At 40.0% G+C, this 18,933-nt stretch overlaps 1 protein-coding gene and 1 long non-coding RNA gene across 3 annotated transcripts; both read left to right on the top strand.

The window, feature by feature from the left end:
- Positions 1-1,425: 1,425 nt before the first annotated feature.
- On the top strand, positions 1,426-6,314 carry LOC119729308. The gene is made up of 3 exons (XR_005271216.1): positions 1,426-1,551; positions 4,171-4,328; positions 5,022-6,314. It is a non-coding gene; the product is annotated as an uncharacterized LOC119729308 (long non-coding RNA).
- A 966-nt stretch (positions 6,315-7,280) lies between these two features.
- Positions 7,281-12,812, top strand: LOC119729310 (peroxisomal membrane protein PEX13-like). 2 transcript variants are annotated; one of them, XM_038201931.1, is made up of 4 exons: positions 7,282-7,403; positions 8,510-9,306; positions 10,345-10,470; positions 10,752-12,812. In XM_038201931.1, exons 1-4 carry the CDS (start codon positions 7,324-7,326, stop codon positions 11,177-11,179), a joined length of 1,431 nt encoding a protein of 476 aa, XP_038057859.1. In that variant the 5' UTR covers positions 7,282-7,323; the 3' UTR covers positions 11,180-12,812. The 2 variants fall into 2 exon arrangements, with proteins under 2 accessions (XP_038057860.1, XP_038057859.1); XM_038201932.1 differs by lacking the exon at positions 10,345-10,470 and having other exon boundaries at positions 7,281-7,403.
- Positions 12,813-18,933: the final 6,121 nt, after the last annotated feature.

Consider the following 18,933-nt stretch of genomic DNA (forward strand, 5'->3'; position numbering starts at 1 on the left):
AGGCTTGGCCTGTTTTCCTCATTTTCTTTTGCTGTTAAATAGAACAAATATATTATAATTTGCTTGTTTATTGATGGTGACTTATTTTTCCAGTTGGCGTCGAGAGATAGCTGGAAATGCGTTTAGTATAATAAGAAATAAGTAAGGTATCTTCAGTTTCAAGTCTTTTGTCTTTTACTGTAATATTCAATTGTTTCGTGACAATCTTTGTTTATTATCATTTATTCAAACTGCACGAAATCGTATTTAGACTATGTTCTCAGCTATACGACCTTTCCTCAAAAATATCCCGGAGGTATAGAAGTCTTCATTTTAAAACTCGATCTTGACTTACTTTGAAGTCTGGGTTATCCTTTTGTCAGCACGGGCGGTTAGATTATCATCCATTGTTTACAGGATCAAAATAAGTCTCTACAATGTTATTGTTATGTTGCAGTATCCTGGAACAATAACAATTACCGATTTCCGTTCACTGTCCTTGTTTTGGGAGTTTATTCCAATCTTGACTTACCCTGCAGCTACTAGAGCATGGGCGTTATATTTTCCACTAAATTTTTCCCACAGAATGTCAGATGTAGCTATAGTTTAATCCACGATGAGACAAAAGCATTATGCGCAGACAGAGTGCAGGCGAACACACGTGTGTAAATCCAGAAAGAGCGATGATATGGCACGGATGGGGCCGACTCGCCGAAATTGTTAGTCCAGGATTGCGCCCTGGAATACCCCTCACATCTCCGCCAGTAAGCATCCCATCGAAATAAATCCTTTTGGAGCAGTAAGAGTCCATCTCATACTCGGTTCGCAATTGGTAAAATATTCCTCTTTTGCAGTTCCAAACCCCGAAAAGGTGGGGATTCCCTTCTACTCACGGGCAAGCCCTACTAACCTTGGCACGGAAGGCGTGCGTTGTGTACATGTACATGGTCCTCAGACCCACGTGCTTTTTTGTGTGTATCGGTGGTAATTGTATTTACGTTGTAAAAATAGCTCGTGTAGTGCCGAGGGGGTTTCTCTGTTTTGCTGCCCCCTTCACAAAGAAATCGTCCCAATCTCCCGCCACCATCGACTTCCCCCTTTGTCTACTGTTTCCCAGAGACCGAACGCCCGCTGATTCGTCAATTTTCTTATAAATATTAATAAATAGTAGCTTGTGATTGGACAACGTGGTTGGTTGTCTATAAATATGCAATAGCTTACCCCGGCGATAGTTGATAGTTTATGAATTCGATATTTCTTTATTCTTAGAAAAATCATCTGTTTCTTAGATAAGCGATGAATGAAAGTGCCATTTATTTTGTGTTCCTGATCAGTATGTTTGAGTAATTTGTGCATATACGGCTTTAAATTATCCGAAAAATAATTCAGCTGATCAGTTTTTACCCATTAAACGTTAAAGCTGTTGTGTGACTCGAGTTAAGGGTGCATTACATTAGTGGAGTAAATTTTATACGTGTCACACAAACGAACGGTCCAAACAGCGTACGAAGGGTACGTGGAAATCGTCATAAATTTCCTGTTTCTTTGGAGGGCAAATCACACGTTTTCCTAGTGAGTTTGTTCTACAATATTCTATAACACAAAATATTTTATATTTTTGAATTTGTTGTAAATAAAATTACATGGCTGGTGGTGTGTTTTATGTGGAGACTGGATTAAAAAAAAATGATCTGGAATGTGAGTTGTGCCCAGTTTCCGGACAAACCTGATTTCGTAACAAAACAAGCAGTCGTGTCTCTCATTTGATGTCCGCCTTGTGGTACAACTATAGAATGCAGGGCCACTTTACTCTACATCCGCGCCTCCGTACGGCTGCGTGGAGGCGTGGAACCGCAGTCGACCTACCTCCGAAAATCGATCGTGGAGTCGTGGAGCCGCAGAGAATTGCGCCCTCTATCGGTGCGTGACTCCGCGACTCCGCGCCTCCGCCACCAGTGTATAGTGCCCCGCGTCACGCAGAGAATTGCGCCCTCTATCGGTGCGCGTCTCTGCGACTCCCCGCCTCCGCGCCTCCGCCACCAGTGTATAGTGCCCCGCGTCACGCAGAGAATTGCGCCCTCTATCGGTGCGCATCTCTGCGACTCGACTCCGCGACTCCGCGCCTCCGCCACTAGCACTCCAGTGTATAGTGCCCCGCGATTCTGCGACTCCAAGACTACGCGCCTCCGCCGCTCCAGACAGTGCCCTGTCGCCCTCCTCCCTTCCTAATTGGCCCGCCCATTTAAAGCGATTCTGCGACTCCAAGACTCCGCGCCTCCGCCGCTCCAGACAGTGCCCTGTCGCCCTCCTCCCTTCCTAATTGGCCCGCCCATTTAAAATGGATATGGATGCTTCGTTCTCAAAAAAATTCCGCCGAGAATTGCGCCCTCTATCGGCGCGAGTCTCTGCGACTCCGCGACTCCGCGCCTCCGCCACTAGCCACTCCAGTGCCCCACGTCTCCGCGATTCTGCGACTCCAAGACTCCGCGCCTCTGCCGCTCCAGACAGTGCCCCCAAAACATTTACAAGCACGCCCTCCCTTCCGATCCTTCATGAGAAGCTTAGAAGACAAGTGCAGTGCATTCCTTCGCTGTACTTAGCACTTTTTTGCAGGTTTGCATATCTATTACTCCTATTCCATCCACGCCTCCAGGCAAAATAAAAAACCTTGCTTCGGCGTGGCCCTGCATTCTATAGTTGCTCCCGGCTTGTCCGGAATAAATCCTTATCTTTCATGTCTTTTACTTTTAGGACACCTCTATTTTTTACGAGTTCTGTTCAAAACTGACTTTTGCAGAACTAGCCGCCCTAGTCCGAGTAATTTGGACCCAACTAGTACATTCGGACATGGTCTGGCGATAGTAGGGTCCAAGCTAAACTGCATCAAGCGGTCGGCACAATTTTGTCATTGACCCAAAAACCCAGCATTGCCCAACAAAATATCAGATTTCACCCTCAAAACAGCCACCAAATATCTAAATTCGCCACCTAAGGTACAAGTAGAGATCGATGATTAAGATCGAGGTACTATAAAGTTTACTTACGATCCAGATGAAAAGTGAAATTTCCCGTTCAATTCCGAGAGCTCCCCTCGAGATCGTGTACACGTTAAATTTATGACTCGTGTTTGAAAACGCGATGTGGTCGTGCCCAGTGTTCCTTCAATGGTCCCTGTATCCCGAGTGCGATTCCATTACCGAGTGTGATACATTGATTATGATAATGAGTAGACTGGATCTCGTTTGTAAACACAAGTGCATTTCGAACGATGATATGGATTCGAGAACTAGGGCAGCTTTCATGAGCGGAAACCTGTTTAAGCTAGTTCCCGACTCCCTATCATCGTTCGAAATGCACATGTGTCTTATGTCCGCCCATCCCAAGCACAGTGCCAATAAATGGGATGGCGCCATCATTTTCCTAAACTTTAAAATAAGCCAACCCTGTCCGGCAACCCCAGCCCCATCAACCCGGCATGAACCGACCAAGCCAAGCAGGCTACCCCAAACCCACCTCCCGCGGCTGGACATGGCAACAAAATCCCCACGGCAAAACAAAAAACTTGTCGTCTCTCCCTACCTCATAGCGACTGCCAAATGATCCACCCTCTCTCTCTCTCCCCTCTCTCTCAGCTTGGAAAACCCCAGCATAAAACCCCAGCATTAAACCCCTGGGCCAAACCCAGTTGTATCCCGTCAAGCAACCCCAACCCAATGATCAAACCCGAACACAACCAAAAATCCCTGGTAGGGCCTACTATGAATATTCCCCAGTCCGTACTAGTACTATCCCCCTTAAAATGCGAGTCAGCTTGTCTTAACGGTCGAGTTGTCTCAACGGTCGAGTTGTCTCAAGGGTCCAGCCGTCCGGAGTCAATTGTCTCAACGGTTTGAGTTGTCTGACCCCCTTTCCGACTCGTGACTCATGTATTGCAATGTAAGATGTATAAAAATACACTGCATATTGAAATGTCAGTATTAGCACAAACTTCCCCCCTCATTGTATTGCATCATTGCATTTGAAGGTTTAGAAAGCCTGTGATTTAATCATATGTCACGGGCGGGCTTCTTTCCTTTAACAAAAATGTAAATTATGAAAAGGAGAAGGAATCCTGTGGTGTGGTATGTGATAAACAGTTTCAGCTTTCCGTTATTTTATTTTTCTTTTATATTCTAATTTTGATTTTTCCAGGCAGAATGATCACTGACGTGCAGCTGGCCATATTTGCCAACATTCTGGGTGTATCCCTATTCTTGCTGGTGGTCCTTTTCCATTTTGTGACAGTCAACAATCCCAAATCAAAGCAAGAATGAGGCAGCTCAACCAGAAATGTTACTCAGAAATAAAAGGTGTGTACAGTCAATCCTGCAAAATACTCCAACTGCCTCCATGTAAAAATGCATACAGCCTCAATCCTGCAAAATCCTCTATTATTTCTTGAATGTTGTCCATTGGAGGGGTGACCACTGCCTCAATCCTGCAAAATTCTCCAGCAATCACTGTCAATATGTTGAGGCAGAGCCTTTGACATCCTAGAGCAGTGCGGAGGATTTCAAGTATAATCTAGGCCTAAACTTATGCACGGCTGAGCATAAACAACACAAGGTCTGGCCTAAGACTTTGACACAGTGCAATATCCTCCAAAATGCAGCCTCACATTTTTGCCATGTAGCCTCAATCCTGCAAAATCATCCATTTTGCAAAGAGGATTGTGGAGGATTTGGGAAGGTTAGGGTTAAGAGGTATAATAGCCTTCGTATAAATTCTTAAATGACCTTGTCAAGAATGTGGGTTTTTTTTCGGGGAAAACAAGCAAATTTAAAGTTTTAGATTACAATTGTGAAACAGGTGTAAGCAGTGAAACATTTTATTACGACACAAACATGCAGTGAGATTGTTCAAGAACAGCATTCATAGAGCTTTTTAAAGCTTGTGGACAATAAGTATCTGTAAGCACATGCACACATATATACATGTGTACATGAAGCAATAATTCAGTGGTCACTGTTCACTTGTTCAGTCAATCTTCTTTTTACCCACAGATCAAGAGCCCTAATCACCAAGCAACCATCCTCTGTCAGTGCCAGCGTTGTTCTGCTTATGCACCCTTAAAAGTCCAACTCATTTTGGACTTTGAAGTCAACAAAATGGGACAAGGTCGGCAAGAGACAACTACTACCTGTGAAGTTTGCTAACTAATCAACAAATCAACAGCCCTCATCAGCGCGAATCAACAATGTCACCTAGCAGCAGCTAAAACACCTGTTTGAATTGAAATGCCAGTCAACATGGCCTTGAGAGATCCCTGTCAGTTATCAGCAACTTTTAGGCTAAGCGTAGCTCCAAATATTACAAGTTGCCATCAACACCAACCAATAATACCTCTCTCTCTGAATTAGTGACTCATCCTGCTGACGCTCCACAAAATAGCAATCATGGATAGACCTCACGGAAGAACAGTGAAACGCTGCTATAAGGAACACCGCTATAACGAACATTTGGCTATAACGAACATCCACTTAAGCTCCCAAAATAGTAAATTCTATTATGATTCACATTCACTATAACGAACGACCACTGTTAGGAACATTTTGTTTATAGACACCATCGTTTTCATTAAAGTGGCATTCTAATGTAGTAGCATTTGATGGATACATCAACTAAACACATCAACAGCATTTTATTTTTATTTGCCAAATATTAGAGAGGGCCTAATTTCATGGCGCTGCTAAGCATACAATTTTCTGCTAACAGAGCCTCCATCTATTTCAAGGAGCAGTGAGAACAGCAAAAGCACGCTTAACCCAGAGGAAAAAGTTGCTTAAATCAGTGACGTAACAATACAATTCTACATGCCCCTCAACCGATCCACCCCATAAAATAGTGCTTAATGATAGCACAATTTTCTGCTATAGTAAGCTCAACTTTTCTGCTAACTGTTAAGCAATGCCATGACATTGAGCCCAGGCTTCAACTGTTTGTGAAATTCTTGGAAACAAAATATGGAAGGTTTCTGTCAATTTGAAGTGATCAGATTGTTTGTAATTCAGGCAATTATTCATATTTATGTACTATATGAATTTTAAACCTGTTCATCAGCCAATGTTGCAATCTATTCAGTCCCGCAAATCTTCATTCATAATGATGAGTCTTAAATATTACCTTTTCCCTATAAAAACACAATACAGATCTACTAAAAACTATCAAAATTTGGACCCTGAGTTAATGTTATTTCAATTTTTGAAAATAATGCATATGTAATTACATGAAGCATTTGTTGTCCGTGCATTGCTGTAATTATTCTGAATAAAACCTTTAATTTTCAAGAAAGCTTTTCACATGTCAGACTTGTCAGTGCAATTGTGTTGTGCCTGAAAAACATCTTGAAAAAAATCAATAAAGCTATTCATGATAAAATGAATATAATAAAGGGGGGGTACCAAATTTGTAGCCAGAGACTTTTAAAAATCTAGAATTCCATTTTGGGAACATTTGAGGAAAAAATGTTTCAATTTGGGGGCTTTTACTATTGCTCAGTACTTTTTCAGTGGTTAGAGAAACAAAAAAAATGCTGTAATTTTCTGAAATATATGGATTTGGCCAGGGGTCAGTATTGTTTTATAGCATATATTGTGTCACTGACCTGTTAAAAGTTTTGTGTTAATAGATGCAAGAAAAAAATCAAGGAAAATGCAGTTCTTGTAGTCTGGTTCCCAGACCCTGCTTCAGACTTAACAGAACAATTATAATTAACATTGGGTAATTATCAGGTCTAGGAAACCAGCCTTGCTGGCTTGTACACGCGTTCATGGATGAGAAACCAAATTGCAAACAACATGTGGACTATATAAATTTGGTTAAGTGGGTCAAGTTGAAAAATAGTCAGTTTTTTTTCCAACGATAGTCGGCCGACAATCGTTTGCAATTGATACAAAAATGTCACTTTTCTTGGAAATGAAGGCTCATCTGTCAGGTGCCATTATTTAACAAGATGCTTGTTATTCACTTACAGTCAAGTAAAATATTTCAGAATTATTTGGTACTTTTGTTTTTCGATGTTTGCAAAATGTTGTATCATTACCATTGATCTCCGTCTTACTAATGGAGATCAATGATTTTTACCGACCTTTAATTTGATATTAGGCTGCATCCGAATCAGTTGTCTAGAGCTAGGTCTAGGTCTGCGCCCATTGAAAATACGCGGGGACGCGCTGACAATAGACGTAGCCGTAGCTCTGGAAGCCCGTTTCGGACACGGCCTAATTTTGGTGTGGCATGGTGTGCTGATTTACACAGCGCCCTCATTTGTTATCTTTATCGATCTATCGAGCGATTATTAACAAAATGGCCGCCCCACCGAAACCTTGGGAGAGAGGGGCAGGCCAGCACAATCAAGGCTCGTTTTCGTCTGTTGGCGACTTTGGGTGAGATTTAAGACCAGCATTAATCACGTTATGAATATCTGTTTAATAATAAAGCAAAGTACTGACAACATGACTGAACCATGGACGTCATGAACGTTGCAACGTTGTTTTTCATATGCCTATTTTTGTAAATTTTATCATCATTGCAAAAATGAAGATACACATTTTGGACTGAGAAATATTTCCAATTTTGGGTGATCGTGTGACCGTGTAGTCATGAGTGTAAGGCCCCTGTTTTGTCATGTTTGTTTCGATCAAAATAGAATCAAGATTTGTTTTATTAAGATAGTGGATATTTTGCCGGAGGTAATGACGGCAAACTAACGTTTACTAAAGGTTTGCCGGCGGCAATCCATATCAACAGAGGGCGCTGTACTCTTTAAGATATGGCTGAATTATAAGATGTATTAAATTCCCAACAAAAGTTGTGTAGCACGTTTGGTGTAGTGGTTAAGCAAAAGCTCTACTGAGCGGGATGACTCGGGTTCGATCCCGATCCCCGCCACATTTTTAAGGTTTTTTTTTCCCCATCCCCAAATAAATAAGAATATTCATCTTTCTTTTTTTTAACATGTCTCAAACATTTTATTGCAGAGTATTACATTTTCTTTTTCAGATTTGTGGCTCTGGAGGATTTTTTTTAAAAGGGAAATAAAGTCCGAAATTATAAAATGGTCTGATTCCCATCTTGTGAATACGAAGTTACAACGATAATGTTGGCATGGAGCCAGACTAAAATTTGTCACCGGAAAATGTCTAAGTACAAAAAACAGTAACTGCGCATGTTCATTTCATATCGTCAAGCTAACGTTTACTAAAGGTTTGGTCTCTCCGGCTAGATATCCACTGCCTTTATAACAGTGACATTGTCATTGCCATGATTGTCAACCTATTAAAAGTAAATGCTTGTTCATATTGTAACTTGTACAATGTAGGTAGGCCTCAGGCGTAGTTCAATATTAAAAGTCGTGACATCACTCAGATAGGTCCAAAAAGATTTGTTTAAAAATGGACAGTTATGGTCCATGATCACAACATTAACATACATCACTCATTCTAGATTGAGCGCACTGATAATTTGTATACCCTCCTATGATTCCTTACAGGCCGACACTAGTCAGTCAGCATTCATCAACATCTGGTCTACCGATACCTGGATCATCTAGTGCAGGGCCTGCTGTTTCCAGAGCCCCACCGCCGCTACCCACTCGCCCATCTCAGCAAGGTTCGGCATTCAGCTCTCCTGTCAATCGATATGGTGGTCTTGGATATGGTAACAGTTATGGCAGTGGTTATGGTGGCTTTGGCAATAGCATGGGGGGCTATGGAGGGATGTACGGAGGCAGTGGGTTGTATGGAGGGGGTTCTTATGGAGGTGGGATGTTTGGTGGAGGGGGCCACTTTGGACAGGGCCAATTTGGTCGTGGTGGGGATCCGGCTGGTTACAACCAGTTTCTCCGCCAGGCAGAAGAGAATAGTCGTCCAGCCTTCCAGTCAATTGAGAGTATTGTCCAAGCCTTTGGTTCCATCAGTATGATGATGGAGTCGACTTTGCAGACTGTCTACAACAGCTTTAGAGCAGTCATTGGCGTGGCTGACCACTTCTCACGTCTCAAAGTCCACCTGGCTCACATCTTTACGGCCTTGGCACTCTTCCGAACACTGCGCTACATCTATCGTCGTCTGCTGGCTTTTTTAGGGTTAAGAAGCCGGGAGTTTGCTGAGGAGTTGTGGGAAAAGGCAGAAGGTACAACAGAAGAGCTCGTCGGGAAAATGGAGAAACTCAATGGAAAGAAGAAGAAGGGTGCGCCATCATGGCCCATCTTCATGTTCTTTGCTGTGGTGGTCGGTGGACCCTATATTATTTGGAAGCTGTTGTGTTCTACTGAGGATGACACACAAGGTACGCAAGTACGAAAGAAAAAATATGTTGAAAAAAAAGTGTAAGATTGAAGACAAGTGATTTAAAGTACATTCCTACTCTTTTTAAATGATAGACCATTTAACAGTGTACTAGTTGCCTGTAAAGAAAAATGTATAGAAGGGTTGATATTAGTCCAAGTATCACCCTTTGCTCAATAGATCTCTCCATAATCTGCGTCTGATGTGAGCAATGCAAAGTTTATGTGACCCTGCGCGACGGCCAATCAGCTGGAGTCAACTTTAGAAATTGTGACGTCATTTCAATTAGAAATGAGTGTGGACTAAGCTGCTAATTGGTCAATTAAGCTTGCATGTTATTGTATTAAATACAACAACGGGTTCCCAAAGACTGGATAGATGGCGCCCACTGAATGGCCAGAATTTTGAGGTCAAGATGCAGTTTTGTTTTGCATAATTAATCACCAAATCTGCTCACATATCATAGACCCAAGGGGAAATTCCATAGAGTATTATCTTTAAGCGAACTTGAATCTTCGCTGCTGATTGGTCGATCCTGGCAACAAACCTTGCTACGTTATCCCATGTAGCACAGTCCATACCACACTCTGCGTATTGCAATATTCTAAGATGCCTGCGTCATACCTGCTGCACGCACGTGTAATAAGAAAACCACAATATAGCACACCAATTAACTCTACATCAAGTTTGCTTGAAGATAAATTTGTTATCCCACTTGAGATTGTGTAAAATGAAAAATGTAATGCGTTGCATCCCACATCTCGGTTTACAGTCTCGTGGCATGTGGGACACAGACGCACTGCATTATTCCATGTTACACTAGTGCAAATGGGATGACTAATAATACAATGTACATGTGTACAAATAGGAGGTTGTTTCACTGCCAGCCTGTTTTCCTGTTTTTATTAAGTTGTGAGACTGTCAAAGGGTAACTTTAAAGGAAAATGTCCATCCTTAGCCTAAAGATACTGTTATATAATAACAATTGTTATTTTTTTTATGTTGAAGTTTATTGTCGAGCTTTGATTTTGGTTACTAGATCAACCAGCATGGGCTAGTGGTGAGGAAGATCATGTTGTGGCGAGGGCAGAGTTTGATTTTGAGGCTGAAGGAAGCAATGAGCTGTCATTCAAAGCTGGCAGCATGATTAACCTTGCTCCCAAAGGTAACATTTGAATAAGCATTTAAAATTGTGTATGATTACCACGTACATGTATCCCTCATAATATGATGAAATTGTGGAGGCCCAGGTTCATAGAGGGTAAAATAATACACAAACTTTGCTGAGACAAAACGAACTTGCCTAATCAATTTTGAGGCATCAAAAGCACAGTATCAACTTCTTTCACAATCTTAGACTGCTGACTTGAATTGAATTTCATTTTAAATATCTTCACTCAACTGAATTTCTTTTATGCATACCCCATTCTTTTGTTTAATTGGCAGAGATGCAGCCTAAGGTTAGAGGATGGGTCTTGGCAAGTGTGGATGGTCAGTCTACAGGCCTGGTTCCTGCAAACTACATCAAGATTCTAGGCAAGAGACGTGGTCAGAAAAGCCTTGCAGGACTAGAGGTACAGCCTGGGGAGTCCACTCAGCAACCAGAGACAATCCCAGAAAAACCCGTAGTTGTCTCCAGTACCGGCCAACCGGGGAGTACTGGCCAACCAGCACTACCCACCACTCAAAGCGAATTGAATCTGGCAGCTTTCGACAAGGCCTTCACAGAAGCACCTAGCAGCAGCCAGGCAGCAGAGGGCGCTGTTCAGAGCAGCATGGACACTGAGTGGTCTGCATGGGAGAGCAATCAAATAGGGGACACTACAGACAAAACAACTGAAGAGGTGGACTCTCTTGAAAATACAAGTACATGAAACTAGCTTATCATAATTGTAATGCAACAGGTAACCCTTGTATCTGATTGTTTTTTTTCACTAGTACCATCCATTTATTAGGCATTCATAAATACCTAAGACAAGTTACCCATTACTATTGGTGGAGAGCCTGTCACATGGCTGGTCTTAAACAATTTGGACTCCTATGAATCTGGCCCCTTTTTCTGGTCGAACGTTCACAATCCTCACTAGAGCATGCGTAATACTACCAATGAGTAAGTATTTCATTGTCCTAAATTCACACCACTGCGGCACCGCTGCGTTCAGTGCCACATCACACAGTAGCCTACGCACCACGCTTGCACCAATCTCCTCAGAGTTGTTTACAACTTCTCACAAGAGGCACATACATGTACCATACCATAGCTAGAGGGGTGTTTAAAAAAACATGAAGTAAACTTGTCGAACAAAATCATTAGAAATTGATAATTTTTTACTTGTTTGATTGCAGAGGTATTTAAGAACGGGAATAAATATGTGCTTGGCCAGTATTAAACAACTGATATTGCTATATTAAACAGCCTCATCTTTGGCTTGGGTCATTATCAGCGTCCAGAGTAGACTCCAAACCGGTCTTAAACATAGTGTTTAAAACCAGCCAAGCACACATTTATTCCCTTAGTAATTATTTCCAATTAGCCTTTGCAAGAAAAGATGAGGTAGACATGTACACTTCGTACCAGGCAATGATATGTACATGTATATCATTTTCTTATCTCATAACATATTATTTTGTGTTTTTATCTCACGCATTTACAATGTTGCATTTGACTTTATGACAAGTCAGTCACAAGTCAAAAAGTCCAAATTATTTCACAAGCTATTCAGATAAACTTGGAACAAAGGCACATCTTTATTTCTTGTGACTTGTTAAATGACTTGTTAAGCGACTCGTGACTGACTCGTGATGAACTCCACAACCTTGTTAATTTGGCAGTTTTTGGGATTGGCATCTTTGAATTACTGCATGTACATTATTATGATATAAATTATATTAAAAAAAACAATTGGTTATCCCTATTTCAGTGATTGTACAGGTTTTTAGTTTTGTTAAAAAATAATTGGCGTACATTCCTTTCATGCATTATTTTTGTGATGTCCTACCAATGATAAATCTTTTTTGTGCCCCTGTGTTGGAGGAGATGCGTTTCGAAATGTTCTCTATAACTTTAGTAGTTAACTGTAGCATAAATACACACTAGTATATTGGAGCTAAAACTTATTGAATCCTATAAGAAAACCTTTCTTTTCTGGTTGAGAGTATTGTACTGATTTTTTAAAGAACAGATGATTTTATTAATAAATGCAAACATATTTTGTAAACTCTATGAAATTGTATATTACCGCATAAAAAAATACACCATAGGTAGATGCAAGGCAAATTGTTGTTTATTGTTTTGTCAATACTGAACTGAGACTCTACCCGACTCTTAGTGGACACTCTTAGGAACTATAGGTTTTGGGTGCCAAGGCCCAAAAGGAAAATATTTCTGCTTCCGATTACATGGCATTCGAAAATAGGGTAGGTAGGTGGGGAATTCTTTTTTATGTATTCTTTTTATGTACGATCATATGGAGGCATCTGCGTGTATTTAAAGGTAAAAGATAGTAATTGATGGTTTTGGGTGTGTTTTTTTTGTTCATTTTCCCCCCAAAAAACTAGGGGTAGGGGCTGTCAGAATTGGGTAGGTAGGGAAACCGGAAGCAGAACAATTTTCTTCTTTTTTGGGGGGGGGGGGGGGTCCAAGGAGGCCATGTTGAGTGAACCAAAGCACTTATTATTGAGCAAACCAAGGCACTTTACTGATGCAGTTATTTGGATATCGACTACAAATAGATGTGAATACAAGATTTCTCACGTTTTAGTACTTACTGCTTTCATTCAGAATTACTCTTTCAACCTTTACCAGTCAGCATTTAAGACAATTGAAAGTGATATTATTAGTTTTTAGTTTTCAAGATAACGTGTCGAGAGTCACTCCAACTTGAACGTGCCGCCTCGCCTACGTAGGCTACGTAGCTAGCCCTACGTGACGTGACGATGTTGGAAATGCTTATCTTTCTAAGATGTAATGAGCATGTTTTAGTTTAAATCTTAATTAAGCCAGAACGCAATTTTCATACTTGTGACCTGGCACGGCATTCTGAGTACAAGCAGCGACAATTTTCCCAGCAACATTTTTTTTTTTAAAGGATCGGAATTTGGGATTTTAATATTTTAAGTTGTTTACACTTGAAAAGCCCTTTAAATCCTGAAGTTCACTTTAAAAAAAAACATTGAGGGCGAAACCTTTTATGAATTTGGTAAAAGTGTATACTACACATTACATTTGACCTTTGCTTTCAATTAAAAGGGGTCAAACAATAAACTTTAACCTAGTTCTCAGCCACGATGATGTGTATTTGAGATTCTCAAATGGACTTGGACTCGGACACCAAGGACTCGGACTCGGATACCTCGGACTCGGATGGGGTGGACTCGACTACAGCACTGGCCGTCACAGTCCAAACAGAACATTTGCCTTACTTTTGCAAATTAACGATAGTCCTTGTGGACACGCTCACTCAAAAATTAAATCAATTGTGGCAAGATGATTGGTCATGAAAGAGAGACCACAAAATGGACAGAATGTTGAGACAAAATATTGTTTTTCTCTCCGTCAATAGTGTTTTGTGTCAACACGCCGAAAAAAATTGCGAATCTGCAGGTACAGTCCAAACAGAACATTTGCCTTACTTTTGCACAGAAACAACATAGTCCTTATTGACACGCTCACTCAATAAATAAATCACGCATTGAATTAAAATTTGGGCAGATAATTGGTCATGAAAAATCTACAAAAAACAAAGAATATTGAGACAAAATATTTTTTTTGTGTCCATCAATAGTGTTTTGTGTCAACATGGAGGAAAAAACCTTGCGAATCTGCATTCACAGTCCAACATTTGCCTTACTTTTGCACAGAAACGATAGTCCTGGAGGACACGCTTACTCAAAAATTAAATCATGCATTAAATTGAATTGTGGCCTGACGATTGGTCGTCAGTGGCGTATCCGGGACGGGTTACCTTGCCCACCCCCCCCCCCCCCCGGCGGATTTTTATGACAAACATTTTTTTCAGCGATTATTTCAATAAATGGTTAGATAGTTCTGACATTAATCCCAAAAAAGAGAACCTGCTCATTACAATGCGCCGTGAAAATGGTCATATAATTTGCAGTATTAATAATAATGGTCAGTTTTGAAGAGCGCCCCCATTTCAAAGATGGGTACCAGCACCCCCCCTCCCCCCCCCCCGCTCATTTTACGGAGGCCAAGTGTCCGCATAAAAACATACGGCGCGGATGTGCGGTTGCCCCCCCCCCCCCCCACATCAAAAGCTGGATACGATACTGCAAGAAAATACAACAAATATCCAAACTTAACTAGGGACTACGGAAGACAATTTAGAACCCCAATCGCTAGGGATTAAGGTGTAGCCTGTAAACGAATAAATTAATTAGTTTTAACGTCCAGCTTTTTCAAACAAACCAATTATCAGCAGTATTGTGTTTCTTTTTTAATTAAAATGAACTATTTTTTGAATAATTGTAGTTCTGCCAATTTAATTGTATAACATGATACACATATTAAATTCATATCAATAAATAACTATACCTTATTCCAACATCCACCAAGCGTTGGTCATTCCCGGTATTTTACTTGTACATTAATTTAGGTATACCTGCCGTCTACATGCACCTACATGTGCAAGGGATGCATGAGGGCGTAGCCTGTGACAAGGGATCATGTGCATTAATTCATCTGCAAGGCTTTTTTATACCCAGTCTATGCTTGGGCGTGCAAGGCAAAAGTTAAAGAATGCTTCTACTGGGAATGGGATCAGCCGTCAATTTCTTTTGTAATGAGCAACATTGAAACCTCAAACCCACTAAGCAACTTAAATTGACAAGAACCGTGGAATAATTTTAACCCCGACAAAAAATTGATTGCGAATTGAAGTCACATTGAGTTTAAAATAAGTAAAACACCATTTATAGCGACAATATTTCGAAAATAATAAATTGTATTGATATGAAAATTTGACGATAATTAGTCGTGATGTACTGACATAAAAAAGACGGAGACGTGGGAAGAAAAAATAAAAGACAATAAAACAACAGTGTTTGGACGCTCTGTACGTAGCTTTTGCTACTGTCGATTTCTGCCAAAAGAGGGCGTCCTACACAAACACTGGTCAGCACCTTTAAGACTTTTGTATATGCAGATGACAATCTGCCTATAAAACGAACAATAAACCTTTTTTTTTTTTAGACAAAATGACTGTAGAATAACACATCGCATTTAATGAAAATTGCGCCCGATTATTGCCCATGATATTTTACACAAGTTTGGAAATTGATGAGAGCCATTCCGGAATAAATTTAATATGATTTATGAAAATCATGATAAATTCATAACGAAAATAAGTCACTTTTTATTGAACAAAAATAGGACACTCTTTCTGGAGACAATAACTGCAGAATAACTCATCGCATTTTTGACACAGAAAGTAAGAAACTTGACAGGAATAGAAGAAGAATAAATAATGTAATGTCATTTAAAGAAAATTTAGTGTTTTAATCGCAAAAACAATTGTTTGCGAATTTAAGTCACGTTCAATTGAATGAAAGTAATACGCTATTTATGGAGAAAATTACTCCAGAATAATAGATATTGATATGATGGAAAATATCGTTCGATAATAAGTCGTCACGTTATGACCCCAAAAAATACCTAGACGGAAACCTTGGATGAAAAAAATACACGACAATAAAGCAAAAAAGTGTCGACGCTACATACATCCTAATTGCTTCCATCAATTTCTTCCAAAAGAGAAAGACTTCAGTCAATGTGGGTCACGATGTGCCCATTTGACAAAAATACGACACTCTTTTTGGAGATAAAACTGCAGAATAACACATCGCACATGATTAAAATTGCGTCGCATTATTTACCATGATTTTTGACGCAACATGATTGAAAATTGAAGAGAACCTTGGGAAAATATTATTTAATAATATGATGATTGAAAGAAAGCAGTATTATTATCGTGAAAAAAATCTTTTTGAATTGGAATCACTTTTGAATGAAATGTTGTTAAATATTTAGTCGCAATGTAAAGATGTACAAAGAAAATCGACGGAAATCTTGAACGTAAAAGTAACCACTTTTTGTTGATGGTACCGACATTTTAATGAAAATGCGTTGAATTGAATTGAATTTTCGTCCAATAATTGTTCATGATATATAACAAAACGGTTTTGAAAAAAGAAAGACATGACGGGAACCGTAAGCCAAAATAAATGCCACAATAGAAACTACAGCGTGTAAGCACACTCCGCATTTTTTGCTGTCATCGATTTCTTCCAACAGAGGGTGCACTACAAAGTGTAAAAAAGGTCCAACTTTATAATCCATAATAACTTTGTTGTCTTCCAATGGAGTTAAACTAAAATTTTAGATGATGTACACGAGGAATAATTTTTTTGGGCGATTTTCTTCATTTTTGTATATATGAGAAGGTAAGATTTAAACGCCATCCAAAACAATACTCACTTTCAGAATTTGCTACAGTTGACTTGGCGTCCCCAAATGTCCATGCAGCGCTGGAAACGGAAGCCCGTGCTGGCTTAAAGCTTCTGAAGGAATGCAGAATCACCACTGGTGTCGTTGCAAATGATCTAGGACAATCCAGGAGGTGTGCAAAATAGTGTATTAATCGCGAAAATGCCGATTGGAATGAAAGTAACTTTTTAATTGGAGACAATAAATGAAGAAAACACATTCCAATATTTGATCATGAGTTTATAACAAAAAGATTGTAACAAATTTTCGGAAACCGTGGCAAACCAAAAAAAATTGCGACAAAAACTAGACTATGATACCACCATCAAATATAATCGTGAATGCGGACCCTGACATGGCCAATTAAGGTCATAACCATTGAGCTCGAAATAGAAGAAAAACAATTCCCAGTCCTAATCACAAAATGTTAAATTTTTTCTATGTCACCGAGTTTAATGACAAACAAAAGAGTCCCAAATTACAAGAAGGAACTTACGGTCTGTACAACAGGTTCGCCCTTAAGCAAAGGAAGTTGTAGTCAACACGACGAGTGTTGCATTGCAATAGCTGTGAACTGAAGGCATCCGCCGCTGCTGTTGCTGTTGTCAAGCGGATGACTGCTTCGAAAAATGGAGCGTATTTCTATGGATCCTAAACACAAAGCACCCACTAGAGCATCACAATGCAAATTCCTTCCATTCACTGACCATGGCTATAACTAACCTTAGACGTTTTGAAGTCTGGAAAGTATTTTCTCGACTATGACCCCCTTAAAGCGTTTAGTTTTTTTTTTTGTTAGAATGCCAAAAATAATATCAAGGGTAATTTATTCTGTGTTGTTCCATTAAATATTTTTGGCGGAACTGCTTTAACTTTTAAAAATGTTCCCAAGGGGTAATAGTTTGGTTGAAATACAGTACTTATTTCGGATTGCGTTACGAGGACAGTCACTCTTCCAAGCCCAATCTTCCCTGATAATTTATTTATTCTCCCCAACATAACTGTAAATGTAACTACACTCCACCAAAAAAGAAAGTCCCCACCCCTTCCAATACTTTTTTGTTTAACCCTAAAGGGGCCGGGGCGGAATCCGCCCCCTCCCCCCCCCCGACTTTTTCCGTGATAGCCTTGAATGTTTTTATTGCGACCCGAGCTGTTATGACTTTTTAGCCTCGAGCCTTGCGCATCTTTTGATACCAAAACATAAAAAAAAAATTCCGGCGCGCCGTAAAAATTGAATCTCCCTATCAACGTAATGTAGGTCTATACAGCAGAATTACCATTCGTGCGCATGAATAATTAATTAGCCATAATTCCCCAACCCTTTGACCTATAGTCATGAAATTTCTTGGGTATGTTTATAATAAGTTGTTCTATGCATATACCGAGTTTCATAATTTTTCTTCACTCGATGGCCGAGATCTTAGAGCTTGGGTGGGGGGGGGGGGAATCCGCCTCCTCCCCGGCTGAGAGCTGGTCAAATAACCTGGCCCTTTCTGCAAAAAAATCCAACTTAATCAGAACAGAAATTCCCTAGCAATCCATCCATACTCTTTCTTATGCCCAAACAAGTGATAATGTGTACGAATTTATACAATTATATGACAAATGATACCGAAAACAGTTGCACTTTTGTATACGTGCAAGTTGTGGTTCACACTAACCTCGCACGTATACAAAAGTGCAATTTTTTTCTCGGTACCGTTTTGTCATCAATATTGCATGATTTGGTACACGTTAAAACTTTTAGGGCTAAACAAAGAGAATGGCTGGATGATACTCTGCTTATGTAATGTTTACGCAAATGCTCATTATTGTGCTTGGGAATGGAAAGTACATGTTTGGTGATTTTGTTAGAGAGTTATAAGAGGAAAATGTTTGCCAGTTGATGAATAATACTCAGTCTGTTTTCAACGCATCACTTGATGTTATTGTGACGAAAGATGTCAAGCTAGTGTACATTTCAAACTGTTGTTCAATAAATTGTGCAATATAGCGCATTATTAACAAGACGGATGTTGTCGAGTTGTTAGTCTATAAAGGGTAAGAATAGCTAGGGACTTGTTGATGAAAATGGGAGTTGGAATTGAAATAGGTAATGAATATTTACAATGTCACCGAGCA

The sequence above is a fragment of the Patiria miniata genome, unplaced genomic scaffold, assembly GCF_015706575.1.
Source record: "Patiria miniata isolate m_02_andy unplaced genomic scaffold, ASM1570657v1 HiC_scaffold_20, whole genome shotgun sequence".
Taxonomy (NCBI): domain Eukaryota; kingdom Metazoa; phylum Echinodermata; class Asteroidea; order Valvatida; family Asterinidae; genus Patiria; species Patiria miniata.

Excerpts from the sequence above, each read along its gene's own strand:
- LOC119729310 (XM_038201931.1), top strand. The coding sequence starts at position 7,324 with ATGGCCGCCCCACCGAAACCTTGGGAGAGAGGGGCAGGCCAGCACAAT. Across the intron at positions 9,307-10,344 it reads TACTGAGGATGACACACAAG|ATCAACCAGCATGGGCTAGT; the intron begins GTACGCAAGTAC and ends TTTGGTTACTAG. Across the intron at positions 10,471-10,751 it reads GATTAACCTTGCTCCCAAAG|AGATGCAGCCTAAGGTTAGA; the intron begins GTAACATTTGAA and ends TTTAATTGGCAG.